At 46.2% G+C, this 22,014-nt stretch overlaps 1 protein-coding gene across 6 annotated transcripts in view; it reads right to left on the reverse strand.

The window, feature by feature from the left end:
• Positions 1-16,325: 16,325 nt before the first annotated feature.
• The window catches only part of GRAMD2A (GRAM domain containing 2A), a 41,161-nt gene continuing 35,472 nt past the window's right edge, over positions 16,326-22,014 (reverse strand). For 4 of the 6 annotated variants that reach the window (XM_073996217.1, XM_015453029.3, XM_005559954.4 and 1 more), the window contains 5 exons: positions 21,889-21,945; positions 20,127-20,271; positions 19,781-19,991; positions 18,778-18,882; positions 16,326-18,518 (listed from right to left, as the gene is read on the reverse strand). In XM_073996217.1, the coding sequence (XP_073852318.1) occupies positions 18,515-18,518; positions 18,778-18,882; positions 19,781-19,991; positions 20,127-20,271; positions 21,889-21,945 (522 nt within the window). In that variant the 3' untranslated portion in view covers positions 16,326-18,514. The remainder of the gene's footprint in view (positions 18,519-18,777; positions 18,883-19,780; positions 19,992-20,126; positions 20,272-21,888; positions 21,946-22,014) is intronic. The other 2 variants (XM_015453030.3, XM_015453028.3) reach the window with 1 other exon arrangement.

The following is a 22,014-nucleotide window of genomic DNA, read 5'->3' on the forward strand; positions in this document are numbered from 1 at the left end:
TACCTTGCATATTATATATGCATCATTATATATATCACCATATATATAAAGTACCTTGTACATTTTTGAGGTTCTATAGAAATATATAATCTCATTAATTATTATGTTCTTATGTTTCAACAGGTACTGTTATTTTATAAATAAACTCAGAAGCTCAGTCACATGGCCTCCATCTCGTCTCACACTTTTTCCACCCATTCCTTTCTCCCTGTCCTAGAAAATGGCAAGAACTCCACGTTTGAACATGTTAAATGTAGTCTAGCCTCAGTTTCTAAACTTCATATATTCAGCTGGTATGTTACAGAAACTAATAGTGAGAAATTGTCATCTGAATTAACTGCTAGGCAGCAGGACCTATATAATAACTGGCTTCGTTTTATATATTGTCATATTTGGATCAGCTCCTTATACTGCTCTGCTGGTGTAGGGCACCTTAAAAGCCCTACATTGGCCGGGCACGGTGGCTCACGCCTGTAATCCCAGCACTTTGGGAGGCGAAGTGGGCAGATCACGAGGTCAGGAGATTGAGACCAGCCTGGCTAACACGGTGAAACCCTGTCTCTACTAAAAATACAAAAGGAAATTAGCCGGGCATGGTGGTGGGCGCCTTCTAGTCCCAGCTACTCAGGAGGCCGAGGCAGGAAAATGGCGTGAACCCGGGAGGTGGAGCTTGCAGTGAGCTGAGATCCTGCCACTGCACTCCAGCCTGGGCGACGCAGCAAGACTCCATCTCAAAAAAAAAAAAAAAAAAAAGAAAAACCCTATATTGTACGTCCTGTGTTAAATCACCTTTCATATTCCATGTATATGAAAGATGGGAAGTTGAACAAGAGCAGCAGCCTGGGGAATCTCCAAAAAAGAGGGCTTAAAGGAATTGCATCAAGTAAATGGGACTAAGCAAAGATGCTCTGCACAATACTGGGAAAATTGGTCACTAAGTTCCACTATGAGGCTGAAATTCCACTTTGAGATGGAGTCTCACTCTATCACCCAGGCTGGAGTGTAGTGGTGTGATCTCAGCTCACTGCAACATCCACCTCCAGGGCTCAACCAATTCTCCTGCCTCAGCCTCCCAAGTAGCTGGGACTACAGGTGCCTGCCACCACGCCCAGCTAATTTTTGTATTTTCAGTAGAGGTGGGGTTTCTCCATGTTGGCCAGGCTGGTCTTGAACTCCAGGCCTCAAGTGATCTGCCCGCCTCGGCCTCCCAAAGTGCTGGGATTAGAGGTGTGAACCACCACGCTCGGTGGAAAAATCAAGTTCTGAATACACTTAAATTTTCTTATGTAGGGAAAAATTAACATCTCAGAGTGTCAAACGAAGTGATAGTCATCTTCAGTGTCAGTAATAGGGAAGAGTTATCATTACTCTGGAAAAAATCTTAGAACCTGCAGTTTGCATTAAAAGACAAAGGCTGTTTCCTGGATCTTTGTCCTCCATGTACCAAAACCAAGCAACTTGTATTTAGAAGAAAACCCTTTCTCCATGATGCAGGCTCAGGCAAGGTTTTCTATACTAGGTTTTGCTTCCCTAGCCAGCTCCTGCTCCAGCTCCCCACAGCTGCTATCTCAGTCTTCATTCCTCAAACCTGGACAACGCTCACCTCCACCCTCACTCCTACTTTAGAGAGAAAATAGAAGCTGTCAGACATGAACTCCTTCAACTTCCCTGACGCCAGGTCTACAAGCCTACCTATATCTGTGCCCATCTTGGTGCCTTCTTCTGTTACAGAGGGACCTCAGACTAAGGCTAATCCCTCCATCTGTGCACAGGGATATCCTGCAAACAATTTCTTTACACACATCATCACCGTCAGCTTCTCTCTACTGCCTCCTTTCCATCAGCATTTAAGTGTGTAAAATCTCCCCCACCTTTACTGTTTTTTATTTTATTTTATTTTATTTTAGTTTATTTTAGTTTATTTTATTTTTATTTTTTGAGATGGAGTCTCGCTCTGTCTCCCAGGTGGGAGTGCAATGGCACTATCTCGGCTCACTGTAACCTCTGCCTCCCAGGTTCAAGTGATTCTTCTACCTCAGCCTCCCGAGTAGCTGGTATTACAGGCAGGCGCCACCACACCCAGCTAATTTTTGTATTTTTAGTAGAGGCGGAGTTTTGCCATGTTGACCAGGCTGGTCTCAAACTCGTGACCTCACGTGATCTGCCTGACTCAGCCTCCCAAAGCTCTGGGATTACAGACATGAGCCACCATGCCCAGCCAATTTTTTTTTTTTTTTTTTTTTTTTTGGTGGAAGGGAATGGAGTCTCACTGTGTCACCCAGGCTGGAGTGCAGTGGCACAATCTCGGCTCACTGCAGTTTCCACTCACTGCAATCTCCACCTCCCAAGTTCAAGCAATTCTCCTGCGTCAGCCTCCCAAGTACCAGGGACTACAGGCGCACACCGCCATGCCCAGCTAATTTTTTGTATTTAGTAGAGGCAAGGTTTCACCATGCTGCCCAGGCTGACCTCAAACTCCTGAGCTCAGGCAATCCACCTGCCTCGGCCACCCAAAGTGCTAGGATCACAGACGTGAGCCACGGCACCTGGCCTCCCCCATCTTTAAAAATAAATAGAAACATGACCCCATGTCTTCCTCTAGATATTGGCCTTTTGCTTCACAGCCAGCTCTGAAGTATCTGTGGTTAATCACAGTTCCTCACTTCCCTCCTACTTTTCTACCCAATTTAATCTAGATTCTGCCCCAACTACTTCACAAAACATTCTCATTAAGATCACTAGTAGTTTCTATTTTATTAGGCCTCTTAGCAACATGAAACCCTCCTTCTCAAACCACTCTTTCTAATTTTCTCTGAAATCACTTTTTTTTTTTTTTGACAGGATCTGTCACCCAGGCTGACACCATCATAGCTCACTGCGGCCTTGAATTCCTAGGCGTAAACAATCCTCCCACCTCAGCCTCCTGAGAAGCTGAGACTGTAGGTACATGCCACCACACCCAGCTTGATCTCTCTCTTATTTGCCAGTTTCTCCTTTACTTGCTGTAGCTTCTCAGGGTTTTGTCTCATAAGCCCTCTTCTCTTCAGCCTGTACATACTTGCTAGGCTCTCCCATTCACTACCAAGGTCAATGACTGATTGACGCACTTCACATGTACACTTCTCTCCTGAACTTCAACTTGTAATCCATTTACCTGCCTGCTAGACATCTTCACTTAGATACTTCTTAGGCTCCTCAAACCCAACAAACCCCCAAACTGCTCTTGCCTTATCAAACTTGCTCCATCAGTGTTCCCCACCTCGGAAAATGGCCCCACTGTGCAACCCAGCTCCAGCCAGAAATCTAGGAGTCATCCTTGACTTTCCTCTCACTTCACATTTATCAGCCTCTTAGTCCTGTTGCTCTACATCTTAAGTATCCTTTAAATCCATGTATTTCTATTGCCAATGCTACCACTCTAGTTGAGACAATCATGCCCTCTCATCTGGGTTGCTAGACTAGCTTCTAAAGGACTCTTCAGAGTTCACTTATACTCTTCACCCCCACTCCATTTTATATTCTGCCAGTGTCTTTAGGAAAGCTCTGTATAACCTGGTCCCTTCCCACTTTCCCTGCCTCTTTGCAGTCTATACCACTCTTGCCTTAGCTTTCTGTGTTCCAGCCCTGCAGGCCTTCTTTTAGTTCCTCAAACACACACATTCTTTTCTCCCTTTCCAGCCTTCCCATTTGCTGTTCCCTCCTGTGCTCTTTCCCACAGTCCTCAACAGAGAATCTTCTATGTCATCTCTTCCTCAAAGAGGAAGTTCACCTGACTAGTTTGCTTTCCTTGTTAATTCCTCAGAATCATGAATCCTTTCAGTGTGCCCAAATCACATATGATTTTTGGTGTTGTGTCCTTCCTTCTCACTAAATCACAAGAGCCATAGAGGCCAGGGACCATGTCTGACTCGTTCACTATTGAATCCATGCAGTTTCATATAGTGCCTGGCACATAAACATTGTTATTTGTTGAATGGATAAATGAGAACATAGAAGCTGTTTATTAAAGAAAAAACAGCCCATCATCCTCCCTGGCATAGCAGCAGAAGTCAAAATGCAACATTAATCAGTAGAACTGTTCATGCTTGCTTAAGACCAAGCTCAGAGGTTGATGAACTTAAGCAACCTGGCAGAAAATAGGGAACTCCCTAAACTTGTACATCTAACTGTGGACATCTCTTCAGTTTATCTGCTGACTTCTTAGAGGTTTTCACATTTTCCATAGTTGTAAGCCATGTCTAAGCACGATCTTAATTCTGCTTTTTACAAATTCCCACCCTAATCACTGTTTACTTGTGCTTAAAGGTAACATTGGGTTACATTACATTTACAGATGGTGATTTTCTTAGCCATTTCCCCACTGCCGGGCTTTTTGGTTAGTTCTGATTTGAGATTGTTATGAATAGCAGTGCTACAAACATTCTTCGTAAGTAACTTATTTCACATCTTCTCCTTGAATACCAAGTGGGATTAAGATTTCAAAGCATATGAACAGTTTATATCCTATCATATACATAGCCAGAGATTTGTCTAAAAAGAAAGAATCAATATATAGTACCATTAAAATTCTGTAATACAAACCTATCTCTAGTTCTGTATAGCCCTACCAACACTGAGGGTGGGTTGTTTAGTTTTTTTAGAGACAGGGTCTTGCTCTGTCACCCAGGCTGGAGTATAGTAGTACAATCATAGCTCACTGCAGCCTCGAACTCCTGGGCTTAAGCAGTCCTCCTGCCTCGGCTTCCCAAGTAGCTTGGACTACAGGGACACACCACCACACCCGGCTAATTTTTTTTTATTTTTTTATTTTTTTTTTTTAGAGACAGGGTCTTGTCATGTTGCCCAGGCTGGTCTTGAGCTCCTGGCTCAAGTGATCCTCCTGCTTCCCAGAGTGCTGGGATTGCAGGCATGAGCCACCACACCTGGCCAACATTAGATTTTGCATTTGCTACATTTATTTCTTGAAACTTAACAGAAAACTAATATCTATTGAGCTATTTCTGTGTGTCAGAAAGTTTAAGGATTTGACATGAAGTTTCCCATTTAATAAATCACCATAAACTTGTAAGTACTATTAGTATGCCTCTTTTAGAGATGAGGAAACTAAGGCTTAGAGTTGTCCAAGTAAATTGGAGGAGTTTAAATGTACATGTACTGTTTCCAGAACCTGTATTCTTAGCTACTGTGCTGTACTGTCTCTCCTGGTTGTTAATGGCAGTGTTTTTTCTCTTTTACTTAACAGACAGGAAAAATTATTAATAAAATCTGTAACCTTTCTGATTTCCAGGAATGTGGTATAATTTATTGCTAGAGAGCTTGTTTCATTGAGGTAAACATCCAGATGGAGCTTTTTGATTAAGAAAAGTCAACTCCCAGGGTTTAACCATGTGTAGGCCAGGACAATACAAGAGAGATCAGTTACTCCAAATAATAAAATCAAATAAATTTGGATTTTCATTGGATGCCCTAGCGAAAGAGAATGAGGCCTGGGAAAGAAAGAAGTAGGGAAAGGTTAATGAAGAGAACTGAGACGAGAAGCATTCCAGAAACATTGCAGGAGACAGGGGCCTACTAGAAGACATGGCCATGGAGAAGCTCCCTACTGTAGTAGAGAATGGCTGCTAAATTTCTTTAAGCAATCATCTGTGTACTGAATTTGAAGTTTTCTGCTTTGTGATACAGCCTTCCCATTAACTAAACCTTTCATGCAACTTGGATACACTCAACCATGTTGGTGGTGGATCATTTGGAGGAATGAAGGATGAGGAGTGGCACATAAGGCAAAAAGGAAATAGCCAAAGGAACAGGGGACAGGGGACAAGCAGGCTGCATCACATCTGCAGGAGACCCAGAAGCAAACTTAAAAACTCTTGGAGAAACTGAGGTCTCAGGACTTCTCACAGTGGTTAGAAATGGGTCTCAGGCCATTTCATATTGAAAGAATGACCCTAAACACTAAATTATTTGGGGTTGTCCAAGTTGGAAATGTCTGGGTTACACGGAAGTGAGAAAGAGCTTTTCTTGAACCACAGCAAAATAAATTTGATGTATGAGCAGCATTTGTCACAGCCTTTGCCTTGATGTAGGGTATGAAATAATTAGCTTTGGCTGGGCGCAGTGGCTTACGCCTGTAATCCCAGCACTTTGGGAGGCCGAGGCAGGCAGATCACGAGGTCAGGAGATCAAGACCATCCTGGCTAACACGGTGAAACCCCATCTCTACTAAAAATACAAAAAAAAAAAAATTAGCCTGGCGTGGTGGCAGGCTCCTGTAGTTCCAGCTTCTGGGGAGGCTGAGGCAGGAGAATTACGTGAACCCGGGAGGCGGAGCTTGCAGTGAGCCAAGATCATGCCACTCCAGTCTAGGCGACAGAGTGAGACTCCGTCTCAAAAAAAAAAAAAAAAAAAGAAAAGAAATAATTAACTTCCAGGACACCAAACTCTTCTGGTTTTCCTCCTTCCTCATCAGGCATCCTTAGTTTCCTTTTCCTAGTTCTTGCTTTTCTTCCTGATCTTTATTAACAGTGTGTGACAGGCTTCACTTGTCCACTCTTTCTTCTGTCTACAGACTCAGTCCCTTGAAGATCTTTGATGCTTTTAAATACCATCCATATGTTGACAGCTCCCAAATTTATTTTTTTTAATTCTTTTTATTTTTATTTATTTATTTACTTATTTATTTTTGAGACACAGTCTTGCTCTGTCACCAGGCTGGAGTGCAGTGGCACAATCTCAGCTCACTGCAACCACTGCCTCCTGGGTTTGAGTGATTCTCCTGCCTCAGCCTCCTGAGTAGCTGGTACTATAGGCGCATGTAACCACACCCAGCTAATTTTTGTATTTTTCGTAGAGACGGGGTTTCACCGTGTTGGCCAGGATGGCCTCAATCTCTTGACCTCGTGAACTGCCTGCTTCAGCCTCCCAAAGTGCTGGGATTACAGATGTGAGCCACCATGCCTGGCCAACAGCTCCCAAATTTTTTTTTTTTTTTTTTTTTTTTTTTTTTTTTTTTTTTTTTTGGAGACGGAGTCTTGCTCTGTCACCCAGGCTGGAGTGCAGTAGTGCGATCTCGGTTCACTGCAATCTCCGCCTCTCGGGTTCAAGCAATTCTCCTGCCTCAGCCTCCCGAGTAGCTGGGACTACAGGCATGCCACTATGCCCAGCTAATTTTTTGTATTTTTAGTAGAAACGGGGTTTTGCTGTGTTAGCCAGGATTGTCTTGATCTCCTGACCTTGTGATCTGCCTGCCTCGGCCTCCCAAAGTGCTGGCATTACAGGCGTGAGCCACCACATCTGGCCAACGGCTCCCAAATTTATATCTCCCAGACTTCAGACTTGTCTACTGATCCCCAGACTCATATAGCCTATTACCCACTTGACATCCCCACCACTTGGATGTCCAAAATTCATCTCAGACTGAATATGTCCAGTACTGCATTTGAGTCTCCTTCCAAAAGCTTTACTCATGGTTTTCTCTACCTCCATTCTTTCAAGCCAAAAAACATGAAGTCATCCTTATGACTCCTTTTCTATTATACCCCATATCCAGTTTAACAGGAAGTCCTGTCATCTGTACATTCAGAATAGATCCAGAATCTGCATGTTTCCACCATCTCTACTACTGCCCTAGTCAGAGTCATCGTTCTCCCTAACTTGTAAGGGAGGCTGTCTCCTAACTGATCTCCCTGCTTCCACCTTTCCCTCCCTAGCAGTCAAGTTTGATCCTTTTGAAATCTGAATAACAAAAGATTATTATTCACTCATCTGCTCCTCATTTCATTGGGAGTCAAAGCCAAAGTTCTTATAATGGTCTTAGAGGATCTCCCAGCCCTTCCCCTTTGACTTCATCTACTTCTGCCTTCTTGTTCTCTCTCTTCCAGCTACATCTGCATCTTTGCTGTTCCTGAACAAGCCAGCCAGGCACCCTCCCTTCCACTTTAGACTTGTTGCATGTTCCACAAAGCTTATTCTCCCATTTCTCTTTTTTTCTTTTTTCTTTTTTCTTTTTCTTTTTCTTTCTTTTTTTTTTTTTGAGACAGGATCTCACTCTGTCACCCAGACTGGAGTGCAGTGGTGCAGTCTCCACTCACCGCAACCTCCACCTCCCAGGCTCAAGCAATTCTCCTGCCTCAGCCTCCTGAGTAGCTGGGATTATAGGAGTGTGCCACTACCGCCCAGCTAACTTTTTTATGTTTAGTGGAGACGAGGTTTCACCATGTTGGCCAGGCTGGTCTGGAACTCCTGACTTCAAACGATCCACCCGCCTCGACCTCCCAAAGTGCTGGGATTACAGACATGTGCCACCATGCCCAGCCCTACTGTCTCATTTCTTATAAGTCTACTTAAATATCAACTTCTCTATTGGACCTTCCCTGATAATCATCTAATTGTGATGCCCTATAAGCATTTCCAATCTCCCTTTTCTTGTTCTACATTTGTTCTTTTTTCTTTATCATTTATCACCTTCTAACATACTATATCATTTTATTTATGTCGTTTATTTATTTTGAGACAGAGTCTTGCTCTGTCACCTAGGCTGTAGTGCAGTGGTGCCATCTCAGCTCACTGCAACCTCCACCACCCGGGTTCAAGCGATTCTTCTGCTTCAGCCTCCCAAGTAGCTGGGATTACAGGTGCCCTCCACCACGCCCAGCTAATTTTTGTATTTTTAATAGAGACAGGGTTTCACCATGTTGGTCAGGTTGGTCTCGAACTCCTGACCTCAGGTGATCCACCCGCCTTGGCCTCCCAAAGTGCTGGGATTATAGGCATGAACCACCACTCCCGGCCTATATTTTATTATCTTAGTTGCTTATTGTCTGTCTCCCCTCATCACTAGAATATATAGACTTCACAAAGGCAAAGACCTGTATTTGCTTTGTTCACTAATATATCCCAAGCTCTGACCACAGTGCCTAACCCATTGTAGGCACCCAATGATAATTATTTTGATGAAAAAAAAATTAAAATCTGGGCCAGACATAGTAGCTCACACCTGTAATCCCAGCACTTTGGGAGGCCAAGATAGTCGGATCACTTGAGGTCAGGAGTCTGAAACCAGTCTGGCCAACATGGTAAAACCCCATCTCTACTAAAAATACAAAAATTAGCTAGGCATGGTGTGAGCATCTGGAATCCCAGCTACTCGGGAGGCTAACACAGGAGAATCACTTGAACCCAGGAGGCAGAGGTTGCAGTGAGCCGAAATCACACCACTGCACTCCACCCTGGGCGACAGAGCAAGTCTCCATCCAAAAAAAAAAAAAAAAAAAGCCGGGTGTGGTGGCTCACACCTGTAATCCCAGCACTTTGGGAGGCCAAGGTGGGAGGATCACTTGAGGTCAGGAGTTCGAGACTAGCCTGGCCAACATGGTGAAACCCCATCTCTACTAAAAAAAATACAAAAATTAGACCGAGTGTGGTAGCTCACGCCTGTAATCCCATCTCTTTGGGAGGCCGAGGCGGGAGTCAAGACTAGCCTGGCCAAGATGGTGAAACCCCATCGCTTCTAAAAATACAAAAATTAGCTGGGCACGGTGGCAGGTGCCTGTAATCCCAGCTACTCGGGAAGCTGAGGCAGGAGAATTGCTTGAACCCAGGGGCCAGAGGTTGCAGTGAGCTGAGATCACACCACTGCACTCCAGCCTGGGCGACAGAGTGAGACTCCATCTCAAAAAAAAGAAAGAAAGAAATACAAAAATTAGCTGGGTGTGGTGGTGGGCGCCTGTAATCCCAGCTACTTGGAGGCTGAGGCAAGAGAATCACTTGAACCCGGGAGGCAGAGGTTGCAGTAAGCTGAGATCACGCCACTGCACTCTAGCCTAGGTGATAGAGCAAGACTCCATTAAAAAAAAAAAAAAAAAAAAAAAAAAAAGCCATCACCGCTAGGAGTCTAAAAGCATTTTCCTTTAGGCCAGGAATCAGCAAACTTTTCCTTAAAGGGCCAGATATGGTCAGATGATATTTGTCATAACTACTCACCCCTGCCATTGGAGCTCTAGAGCAGCCAGAGACAATACATAAACAAAGGGGCATGGCTGAGTTCCAGTAAAACTGTGTATTTACGAAAAGCCGGCCAGGCTGTACAGCAGTCTGTACTTAGCTGATTCCTGCTTTAGACAAAGACACATCTTGGTAAATCAGCTCTCTTCATTGATAGGCCAGTCTCTATTCATCCCCTCTCCCAATTGCCAAAAACAAAATTCTAGAAGAGTGAATGCAAACCTAGCAAAATTATAGATCATTAGCTTCTCTGCCTGCATGTACATTGGGGGCATTCCTTACTCAATGTGGCCCTTGAGTAAGTTGTGATTTGCACGGGTGAGGTAGAGAGAGAAATCCTGCTCTCCGGCACTGTCTTGCTAATGAGTCTTGAGCACATTATCTGTAGCTTTGGAGTATCCTCTAGAGGTTTCTAATAGGCAGAATGATCTACTTCTGAAGCCTCTTTTCTCTATGCCATTAAGTTCTTTGGCACTGACGATGAATTTCCTGTGGCATTTTTTACTTTTATCTGCTATTCTGAAAGTCAACAGACTGACACAGTTATTAAAATAACTGCCAATATTATAAGGTCCAGGCCCTAATTTCCTGCCATCTAAAGCAGTAATACTCAATTAGGGGTAGTTTGCTTGCTCTGGAGACACTCGGTTGTTGTAACCAGGAGTAGGGGGGTGCTACTGGCATCAGGTAAGCAGAGGCCAAAGATGTGACCCAGAATCTTTCAATACACAAGATAACCCCCTGTAACAAAGAATTAGCCAGTCCAAAATATCAGTAGTGCTGAGGTTGAGAAACCATGATTTAGACTCTTCTACTGAACTTTTAATCCACCTCGTACTCTACTGAGAAACCAGTATCGCTAAACCATCACTTTTCTCCTTCACTCCTAAACTCCAGTAGCTCCTCATCCCCCGGAGAGACTAAGTCTGTCCTTGTCATCCTGGCATTTAGATCTGGGGATTTTGCCCACATACATATTCAGACTCTGCTTCTTTCAAGTTTTTATCTGCACCGCCCTCGGCACTACCATACTTTTAACTCATGTTACCCCGCAAACACACATTTTGGGAAGATTACCCCACCTCTCTCCTCAGATCCAAATCTTACTCATTCTTTGAGGCCCACGCATGCTGCATGCCCCTGTACCACTGAGTCTGCCCGTACCACTGCCTTTTGTAGTTACACGGGCTCACCCGTCTTACACTGTTACATTGCTATTCTGTCTACCTCGCCTCCTCAGTTACTCCCTGAAGGGGTCCGTATTGTATTTCTGGCCTATTGATCTCAGTTTACACAGTGTAAAGTGTGAAAAGTGTATTGGTGTATTGAGATTCTCTTCAATGAGATAATGAGTATAAAAAGCACCCTATATAGTGCCTGGTACACAATTAAGTGCTCAGAAAATTATAGTGTCATAGTATCTATAGAAGCATGAATTCGGGACCCCATAGAAGGTGCTTAATAAATTGTTTAAATGTAGTTATATATTGGAGAGAGCATGCCACACAGACTAGTCTGGTATTTGGAACTAACAGCAAAGAAAAACTGCCATAGAAATCCTACACCAATTAACACGCCTTCATGCTAGACTGAATCCAGGAGCAGGGGTGTCATGTTTTCCCAGAGTGGTGCCCAACCCAACCTTTCTGCATTTAGCAAGTTAATGAACAGCTTGTGAATAACTCTTTGCCCACTCTGGCTCAATTTAGAAGGCCACCAACAGGATATAAATATGCCACACTGTCTGCTTTCCTAGAGACCCTGCTGTCCTCTCCCTAAGTGCTTCTGCTTTCAGTCGGTGGAGAGTCTGATGTGCCTAGAGAAGTTGCACAGTGGGATGAGGCTGCAGCGAGGGCCTGGCCTTTCCCCAGGCGGAAGAGAGCCTTGTCTCAGATCCTGAGAGAAAAGTGAGTGGGGGCATGGCATTCCGAGCAGCCCAGGTTTGGCTTTGGGCCAAGCACTGAGTGGCAAACAAGAAGGAACACATTCCGGGAAGGCAAGGAGCCCTGCCAGCACGAAGGCAGCAGCAAAAGCAGGGCCCTGCTGGGTGCCAGGTGTTCCTTGGCTCTGTGGAGGTCAGGCATGCAGGGGGATGAACTCAGGTTTCTCTAGAATATCATTTGAGAGGCTTAAGTGCCTCCCACCCTCTCCCTGTCAGCAGACAGAGCATGTGGAACTGTTAAACATTAAAACGCTCTGCTCTGGGGTCCAGCCCATGCTCTCTAAATAAAGGCAGGAGCGGAAAGAGTGTTGTTGCCATCATGAAATCACACTTCACAGGAGCCAGATTTCGGTAATTCTGTGTCTAAGAGAAAATGCTACTCCAAACAAGGGCAGGTTGGAGAAGAGCCTGGGATTTCTATGCCCTAGAAGCTGCGCTCTCCACCGTTGCAGCCCAGAAACACAAACAAACACACTTGTTCTCCACGCCTGCCTTCCTAGTGGCCAGAGCTGGGGGAAGCCTGGAGAGCCCTTGAAACGTCCTTTCACAATCGGCGCTGGCCCTTCCCCAGGTGATGAGAGAAGAGGGAGAGGAGGACCAAAGCGGAAGCGGATAGAGCCATTCTTTTCGGGGGAAATGGCCACACAAGCCTTCCTGAAGATTCCCTTCTTCTGTTGGATAGGTAGGTGACCTGGACAGGAAGGGCTCTGGGCCCGTTTTCCGCAGCAAGGGGCCAGGGGTAGCTTTCTCTGAGCGGGGAGAATGAAGTCTTACCCCAATACCTCTGGGTCTCTTTGCTGGACTTTGCTGCCGCCTGGTGGCTCAGTTGTCATCACTTCTCAGAGAGACAGCCAGCCCTGGATTGAGTTTGAGGATCTGGCCTCTCAGTCTAGTCCTGAGGCAACCTGGAGATCCTTCTCTGAGAAGTTTCTCTGCTCTAGGACTCCCTGGTTCTGTGGCCTAGCAGCTAGGAGAGAGGAGCACCATGGGCTTCCAGGCCTCATTCAGTCTGGCAGTCAGGTAGAGGGGCCATGGCTGGCTGGCTGGGCACCTGAGAGAGGGACTGGGGGTAGTTTCTTATTCCCAGGACATCTCAGTGGGATGAAGTTGTCCCTGAGTCCCCCTCATTCCTGAATGCCTTTTTCGCTAATAATCCTGCCCCTCCCATGACCCTTCCTTTCTGTTAAGGCCCATGTTGCAAAACTGAGGCTCTGGCATAATGTATATTTCCCTTCTGTTTCCCCAAATTTAAGGCAGTTATTTCTCCCTGATACAGTTAGCTCCTTGCCATGATAAATATATGATTATATGCCTTCTCTGTGATGCTGCTGCTATGAATCAGTCCCTGGGAATAGTGAGGAGTGGGCATACTTTAAAGAATTTTATTGGATTGGTTTCTCTAAGTCCCTGAAAAGCCTATAGATTATTAGCCATATTTTTCTGTGTATTATATCTAGGTGTTTATTTCCTCTAGCAAAGGAAAGCACTTGGTTTCAACAACCACTGATCTGCCCTGCCAAACTTTCCGATCTGAGCTAATACCCAGGGAATATATAAAATCCAAACTCTTCTGCCTACCCCACCAAACTCTTTTAACTTTTAAAAAAACTGTGGTAAAGTGACATAAAATTTACCATCTTAACCATGTTTAGCATATAGTTCAGTAGTGTTAAGTACATTACCCTATTGTGCAACCGATCTCCAGAACTCTTCATCTTGCAAAACTGCAACTCTGTACCCATTAAACAACAGTTCTCCATTTCCCCCTTCCCTCAGCCCCTGGCAGCCACCATTCTACTTTCTGTCTCTATGAATTTGACTACTCCACATACCACCTATAAGCTAAACCATACAGTATTTGTCTTTGTTTTTTAAGAGATGGGGTCTCGCTGTGTTGCTGAGGCTGGTGTCAAACTCCTGGCCTCAGGTGATCCTCCCTCCTGTGTAGCTGGAATTACAGGCATCAGCCACTGCACCCTGCCCAGTATTTGTGAGGGGTTTTGTTTTTATTTTTTTCTTTTTACAAGCCTGGATTCCAGAATCTTTTTTTTTTTTTTTTTTTTTGGACTGACTTATTTCACTTAGCTTAATGTCCACAAGGTTCATCAATGTTAGAGCATGTGTCAGACTTTTTTTCCTTCTCAAGGCTGAATATTTTTGTATATATATATTTACATATCCATGGATAGATGAATATCCATATATGTTTCATTGTGTGTATATATAGATAATATATATATATGTGTGTGTTTATTCATCCATGGATGGACACTTGAGTTGTTTCTAATTTTCGATTATTGTATATAATGCTGCTATGAACATGTGTGTTCAAGTATTTATTCAAGTTGGGCCCTGGAGGTCGAGGCTGCAGTAAGCTGTGATCACACCACTGTACTTCAGTCTGGGTGACAAAGTGAGACCCTGTCTTTAAAGAAAAAGAAAAATTTCTTCAAGATTATTCTCCCAGTTCTTTTGGCTATATACTCAGAAGTAGAATTGCTGGATCGTATGGTAATTCTATTTTTAATTTTTTGAGTAGCCACTGTCCTGTTTCACACAGTAGTTAAGCCACTTTACATTCTCACCAACAGTACAGTTCTCCATATCTTCACCAACCTAGCCCAAGTCATTCCCAGAGTTACTAATTCTCCACATCTTCACCAACAGTTGTTATTTTCTGTTTCTTTTCTGTTCTTTGAGAGTAGCCATTCTAATGAGTGTGAAGTGGTACTTCATTGTGGTTTTGACTGGCATTTCCCTAACGATTAGTGATGTTGAACATCTTTTCATTGGTTATTGGCCATCTGTGTATCTTCTTTAGAGAAATATCTATTCAAATCCTTTGCCTTTTTTTTTTTTTTTTTTTTTTAAGACGGTCTTGCTCTGTTACCCAGGTTGGAGTGCAGTGGCGTGATCTCTGCTCACTGCAACCTCCACCTCCTGGGTTCAAGCTATCCTCCTACCTCAACCCTTGAGTAGCTGGAACTATAGGTGCGTACCACCATGCCTGGCTAACTTTTTTTTTTTTGAGATGGAGTCTTGCTCTGTCACCCAGGCTGGAGTGCAGTGGCGCAATCTCAGCTCACTGCAACCTCTGCCTCCCGTGTTCAAGCAATTCTCCTGCCTCAGCTTCCTGAGTAGCTGGGATTACAGGCGCCCGCCACCACACCTGGCTAATTTTTATATTTTTAGTAGAGACGGGGTTTCACCATGTTGGTCAGGCTGGTCTTGAACTCCTGACCTCGTGATCAACCCACCTCGGCCTCCCAGACTGCTGGGATTACAGGCATGACCACCACGCCTGGCCTGATTTTTGTATTTTTAGTAGAGACGGGGTTTCCCCATCTCTACTTTGGTCTCGAACTTCTGGGTTCAAAGTGATCCACCTGCCTCAGCCTCCCAAAGTGTTGGGATTAGGCATGAGCCACTGGGTCCAGCCTTGTGCTCATTTTTCCATTGGGTTTTTTCTTGCGTTGACCTCTGTAACCTCTTTTCATGTCACTCTCCCACTTAGTATCCTAGGATTCTAACATGCAGATAGTCTCTCTGCTCCTCAGAGACAAACATGTCCTTTCCTAACTTTTGCAGTTGCTGATCCTTCTTCCAGGAATGTGTTGTTCCCAGCTCCTCTCATGACTGACTGCTGATGCTTTAAGCACCAGCTTATCACTTTGGAGAACTTTCTTAACCATGTCATCTAAAGCCATCTCCCTCTGTACCACTGTTCATCACACTTCATCATGTCGCTGTTTCTTCTTGAAAATCACTATCTGCAATTATCTTGTTTGTTTACATATTTACTTGGAATCTACCTGTACATGGAATGTAAGTTAAGTTCCATGGGACACAGACATGCCTGCCATGTTCATGGCTCCAGTGCCCAGCTTAGTACCTGGCATGTAGTCTTGGCTCAATAATATTTATTGAATGAATGAATCACTACTAGAGGGGGCATCACAGGGAGAAAGAAGACAGGTGATATGGCCCAAATTGGAATTTTACCTCCTTACCTAGACTCTGGGTCATAGAAAAGGCCGCACGAGCCTTCTGGCTCTGAACTCCATACGTTAATTCCTGCATCAGAAGCATAGTCCTGTTTGAGCCAGGGACATTGCTTTGGAGTTGCTCAGAGAAAATGGGTAACTATTCCCAGTGTCCACCCGACAGAGGCAGAGGGCTGTGGGGGTTTGCTGTGGCCACCCTCACTCTTCACCATACACCTGAGGTATAAGTCAGCTCAGCTAAAGTCCTTTGAGATTTGCAGAGTACTTGGGACTATAGGAATGACTTGGGCTCCATCAGTCTCCTGAGGGCTGAGTATGTCAGTAAGAGTACCTGTAGTGAGTAGTGAGAGGATAAAAATGAACTTTCCATACCATCGTACACTAGAAAAATCAAGTTTTTTATTTTAAAATATTTTCAAAGGCAAAGGCCATAGCAAAACAACCCAAGGGTGGTTGAACCAAATTCAGGGAATTAGAGGAGCATCAGCCATCGCAAACAGGTCTATATAAAATACACATCGTTTATAAATGCACACAGCAGAAGGCACGGTGGCCCCAGAGGACCAGGTAGGGGGACAACAGGGAGAAACAGCACCATCTGGAAGGACAGGCACACCCACACCACTCAAAGCCCTGGGCCCCAAGTGCACCTCCAAAGTCACCTGCCCTGCAGCATGGCTCTTGCCCTTTCTGAGCCTGAGTATACCTGAAGACCAAGTTCGCCAGCATCTTGGCATATCCACCTATAACTGGCACCTCTCATGGCCTCTGACAACCTAGCAAGGCTCAGAGAATGGATTTTTATCTCTGTCTTCCAGCAAGGACCAGGGAGAAGTGCTGAAGCAAGAAGGGTTATTTTCCTAAAAAAGACTGATGAAAGGGTGAAAGGGGCTGTTTCCAAAAACAAAAAAAAAAGGATGGCCGTTCATGGAAGAGTGAGTTTCACCTGAGACATACAGATTTGGTGCAAGCAACACAAAAGGCAGGCTGTTTCATCCTATAAACTGGGATGGAGAAAGCATGAAGAGACCACTTACTGGTAGTCCCTCCGGTCCTCATTTGGGTTTGTCATAAACAGGACAGACAGTCGTCTGCTCCACAATAAATAATTTCCACCTGGATTTCATTCCCTGATTAATCTCTCAGTGTCTGAAGAGGGGAAAACAGTGGCTGTTTCTGACACTGCCCACCCCATCTCCAGCAACTTTCCCTGATACTTCTGGGCTCCTCACTAAGGCCCTTCCAGAACCTCCAAAGCCACTATCTTAGCAGATGGGAGTCCCAGGGTGATGAGGCCAGAGTTGTGGGGCACAGAGAAGAAGAGAAGGCCTTGATAGAGGAAGAGGAATATCCAAGGCAAAACCGCCACTATGTCCAAGCTCCTCATCCTCTACCTTTCCTGTCCCCAGAGGTATGAGATAGACCCCCTGGCCTGGTTCCTGCACTGTTCCAGGCCCACAGTGGATACTTCCACCTTAATGGAGAATAGGCCCCATGGACTGGAGGTCCCTCCTCCATGGCCTGCAACCCAGTGACTACAGGGGTGACACAGTGACCTCTGCCCTGTGATGGCTCAACACCATCACACGCAGCTGCCCAGACAGGCCCCCCGAATGGGCTGCTGTTGGCCATGCCTGAGATCTGGGCAGGTAGGCAGGGAGTAGACAGCAAGACCTCAGATGCAAGCCTCCACCCTACCCTTCCCTATTTCCAGGGCTTGGGACACCTTAGACATGTTTGAACACACAAGGGCAAAACCCAGTACCAGGTTTGTGACCACAGTGATCAAAGGCCCTGCTCCACCTGTCTCACCAGAAAGTGACAGCTGAGGACACAGCATTTGGGTACCTCTGTTCTTCACAGCCCCTGCCACCATCCCTGCCATAGGCAACATCTCCCCGTAATGCAGCCAGCCACCTCATGAGGGGCCGGCACAGAGCCCTGGCCCAGAGCATGGAAATTCATCTCTGGCTGGAATCCTGGCCGTGAGCCCTCCCCTCTGCATTCACGGCTTCTCAGCAGGCCCCTGCCCAAGCCTGACAGGTGCCTGGCTGCCCGCAGAGAAGCCCTGTGGGAACACATGAGTGTTGGGAGAGAGCAGAGCCCACATGGGTGATTTGTGTTCTGACCTCTGACCTCACCATGGGGGTGAGCTGTGTGGCAGAGCCACATTCCAAATATGAAAGCATGGCCTCTGTCCCTTGAGGTGGCCTCCAGTGTGCTGCCTGTGTGCCAGAACTGTTTCCAAGGACCCAGTTTGTTGTGGGTTTTTTTTTTTTTCTCATTTAAGTGGTTGCTGAAGCTTTGTGTACAGAATTCCTCAGTTGGTTCCAAAAACTCTGGCTTTTTGTTTGAGTCCAAAAATCGTAGAAGCCAGTTACTTTGTAAATAGGTACTTCAGATCTCTCATAGAGGGAGGAGAAGAGCTGCGGGGAGGAGGAGGGATCTGGAATGTTTTCCTTCATAGGCAGTCTTAGCGCAGCAGCACTGTAAACCACATTGGTGGAGACTTAGCACCCAGAACATTCTTCTTGAAGAAGGAATGGGGACAAAGGCCAAGTGGCTGTTACCTGCACACAGGAAAGACGTCCACATCAAGGAAAGGGCCCAGAAGGCAGACAGACATGGGCAGAGGGCCAGTGATAACTTTATTTCCCCCAAGAGTGGGCCTGGGTGGGACCGATGTACCCTGCATGCTGCCCAACCTTGCTTAGGGTCAGAAGTCAGCTCAAAACAGGACCAAGTCCAGCCAGGCAGCCTGGCCTGAGGTTCTTGGCCCCTGTCCTCAACCCTCAATATCAGAAGTATTAGGAAGAGAAAAGGCCTCACCTGTGCCCAGGGACTGGGCCGTTCCAACTCAAGGTGCATAACTGCTGCTCTAGCCGAGAAATACGGAACGCCAGATAGGATGAGGACATGACCAGGAAGCAGATCCTGGAGAAAGGGACAATACGGAATTGAATATTTCTTCCACAGAAAGAGCATTTCTGGAAGTTCACCACAAACAGTGGGAACCAAGCTACCCCTGCAGCTGGAAGAATTAAAGAGCCCTTTGTCCTGCAGCCAGTTCAGGCCTCAGCATCTTTCCTCCCAGAGGCCATGTAAGGGTCTTGAGACTTCCCCATGGAAGTGTCGTCCTCACAGCCCAGCTAGAGCTCTGGGCCCTTCAGCTGAGCCCCGGAGGGAGCTCTGGCCAGACAGCCAGAACAGTCATCCTACCCTCCCTCTCACTAGCCACCGTGGTCCTTCCTGTGCCTCCTCTGGGAGGCCATGATGATGACCCCCTAGGCGTTGGGCCCATTCCCCCCAGCAGGTGCTGATGTTGATGGTCAAAACTCGGCTAGCAGAGCCAGAGGAGGCTGATGAGCTAAGGTGAGGGAAAGCAGGGGCTGGCTGTTCATGTCACTTCCCACGATGCTCACTGCTCTACTGGTCCTTAGACAGAGGTAGAGACAAGTCAGGGGTTCCAGAAGCTACCCTAGTGGTGGGCAGTGGAGAGGCCATGCTTTTCCTCTCTCTCTCCAATTTTCCTGGCCCTCCTTCTCCCAAATCCTATGCAGCTTTTCCTCTTTTCAACATGTCCATATCCTGCCCCTCTCCACCAAATAGTCTTAACCCTAAATTACAAGGTTTCAAGAATAAAAACTGGAGATCCTTTCTCTTGCTACAGAAGGGCATGCCACATGGCCTTCAAATACCACCCAAGAACTTGAATTTGACTCAGAACCTTCCTCCCGGTTCTGAATAGTGAACTCCCCACACTCCAAGGCCCTTGTTGCAAACACCTAGACATGCAGGTGGGTCTGTCCCCCTCCCCAGTATAGTCACCTACAGCACAAAGAAGACCTTGAGGAGCCGGTAATCCCACAGTGTCAGCTCCCCAGTGCTCCTGGGCTCCTCCTCCAGCTCATCCTCCTCATAGACAGCATTCTTTGCAGTGGGAGAGCAGTTTGGCATCTTCTTAGGGCAGGCAGGACCCCAGCCCGGCATGGGCCATGCCCACTTCCCACCGTTTTCTGAAGCTACTTGGGTTCTTGATTTTTCTATATGGATTTGGAGAAAAAAAAAATCAGCTCCCAGAAGCCCTGCTGGCTGTGGTGAGCCCTTTATATGGAACTGGGAAGACAGAAAGTCTGGCCTTTGCAAGTAGTTGCCATGGACAAGCCCCCCAAACTTACCAGACCTTGAAGGCTTCCTGGAGGGGAAGAAACTGTCTGTGGAGTCCACGGATGCTGGAGGGATACAAGGGATGTTGTCTGGTAGAGACAGGGACCTGGAGGAAGGGCATACCTTTCTCCACTTCATCTCAGGGATGAGGACTTCCTGCAGTAAGACAGGAGAAGCTATCTTACCATGGCCCTTGGGAACTCACTTGCCCTAAGGAGCCCACACCAGGTTTATCAGAGTTTTCTCCAGATATTACCAAATATAGATGTCTAGCCAGGGATGGAAGCAGGTACAAGTGGGGAGGGCAGTTGCTACAGCAACCATATGCCTCTCCTCTCTGCTCCCTTGCTGTGACTAGCTATTCTGCCAGGAAATGATGTCCTTGAACACTGCTAGTGTAGAACCACAGTGGGATCTTAGATGTGAGGCAACCCAGATACATGCTCAGATCTGAGCCAAGAAAGCTCAGCACAACATGTCTTAGGTAGGATAAGTTCTGGCTCCTTCTATCCCAAGCCCTAACCTCAGCAGGAAGAACTTAGGGTCCCCATCCACAAAAATGGGAACTTCACCTTCTATCCGGCACATGGTATTATGCATATCACATGCTTGGTTAACCACTAATAGTTACTGAAGGAGTCTTCAAACACCCTAGGGTCATTTCTACCCCATCCCTGCCCTAGAAACTCAGCTCTGCCTACCCAGGGCCCCAGCTGCCAAAGGAAACTTCTGGATCTTTGGCAAATCTAAAATAAGTCTGTCTGGGTTCTATAAGGATAGTCTTTGGAGTTCTGCCCTAGGGACATCTTTTATTTTTTTTGACAGGGTCTCTCTCTGTTGCCCAGGCTGAAATACAGTGTTGTGATCTTGGCTCACTGCAGCCTCAACCTCCCATGCTCAAGTGATCCTCCTATCTCAGCCTCCTGGGAAGCTGGGACTACAGGTGTGTGCCACCATGCTCTGCTATTTGTTGTATTTTTATTGAGACAGAGTCTTACTATGCTGCCCAGGCTGGTCTTAAACTTCTGGGCTCAAGCCATCCTCCTGCTTTGGCCTCCCAGATTGCTAGGATTACAGGCATGAGCCACTGCACCCAGCTCCCAGGGACATCTTTATCCCCTTGAAGGCCATCTTGACTCAGCTGAAGAAAAGAGGATGGGCCACTGGCCCTGCATCTGTACAGGTGTGCAACCCAACCTGGCCAGTGTTTTGGGGCTTGAACTTCTGTTCTACTCAGAAAATCAGCCTATCGGCCAGGCACGGTGACTCACGCCTATAATCCCAGCACTTTGGGAGGTGGAGGCCAGTATATCACTTGAGGCCAGGAGTTCAAGATCAGCCTGGCCAACATGGTGAAACCTTATCTCTACTAAAAATATAAAAATTAGCTGGGTGTGATGGCAAGTGCCTGTAATCCCAGCTACTTGGGAGGGTGAGGCAGGAGAATCACTTGAACCCAGGAGGTGAAGGTTGCAGTGAGCTGAGATGTTGCCACTGCACTGTAGCATGGGTGACATAGCAAGACTCTGTCGCAAAAAAAAAAAAAAAAAAAAAAAAGGAAGAAAAAAGAAAGCCTATCTGCTGAGGCCCTGGTGGGTCTGCATTATGGTGCAGCAAGTTTAGGAGATGCCCTGGCATAATATAGCCACTGGCTCTTGAGCCTGGTGCCCCAGTTCTGCATTTGCATTGTGGGCCCCCCCTGGGAGGCCCAGAAGCCTCAGAGCTCCAGGCACTGTCAGTCCAGCAGTCTTTGCTCCCAGTTTCAGCTCTCACCAGAGTCTCAGGTTTCCCTGGAAATTCTCTTACACTCAGACTCTTCTTGCTGGAAGGCTGAGGAGGAAAGGGAAAGCAGTCACTTGTCCATCTGGAACAGGCAAGGTCAGGCATGAGGAAGCATCA

This window comes from Macaca fascicularis, chromosome 7, assembly GCF_037993035.2.
Source record: "Macaca fascicularis isolate 582-1 chromosome 7, T2T-MFA8v1.1".
Lineage (NCBI taxonomy): Eukaryota > Metazoa > Chordata > Mammalia > Primates > Cercopithecidae > Macaca > Macaca fascicularis.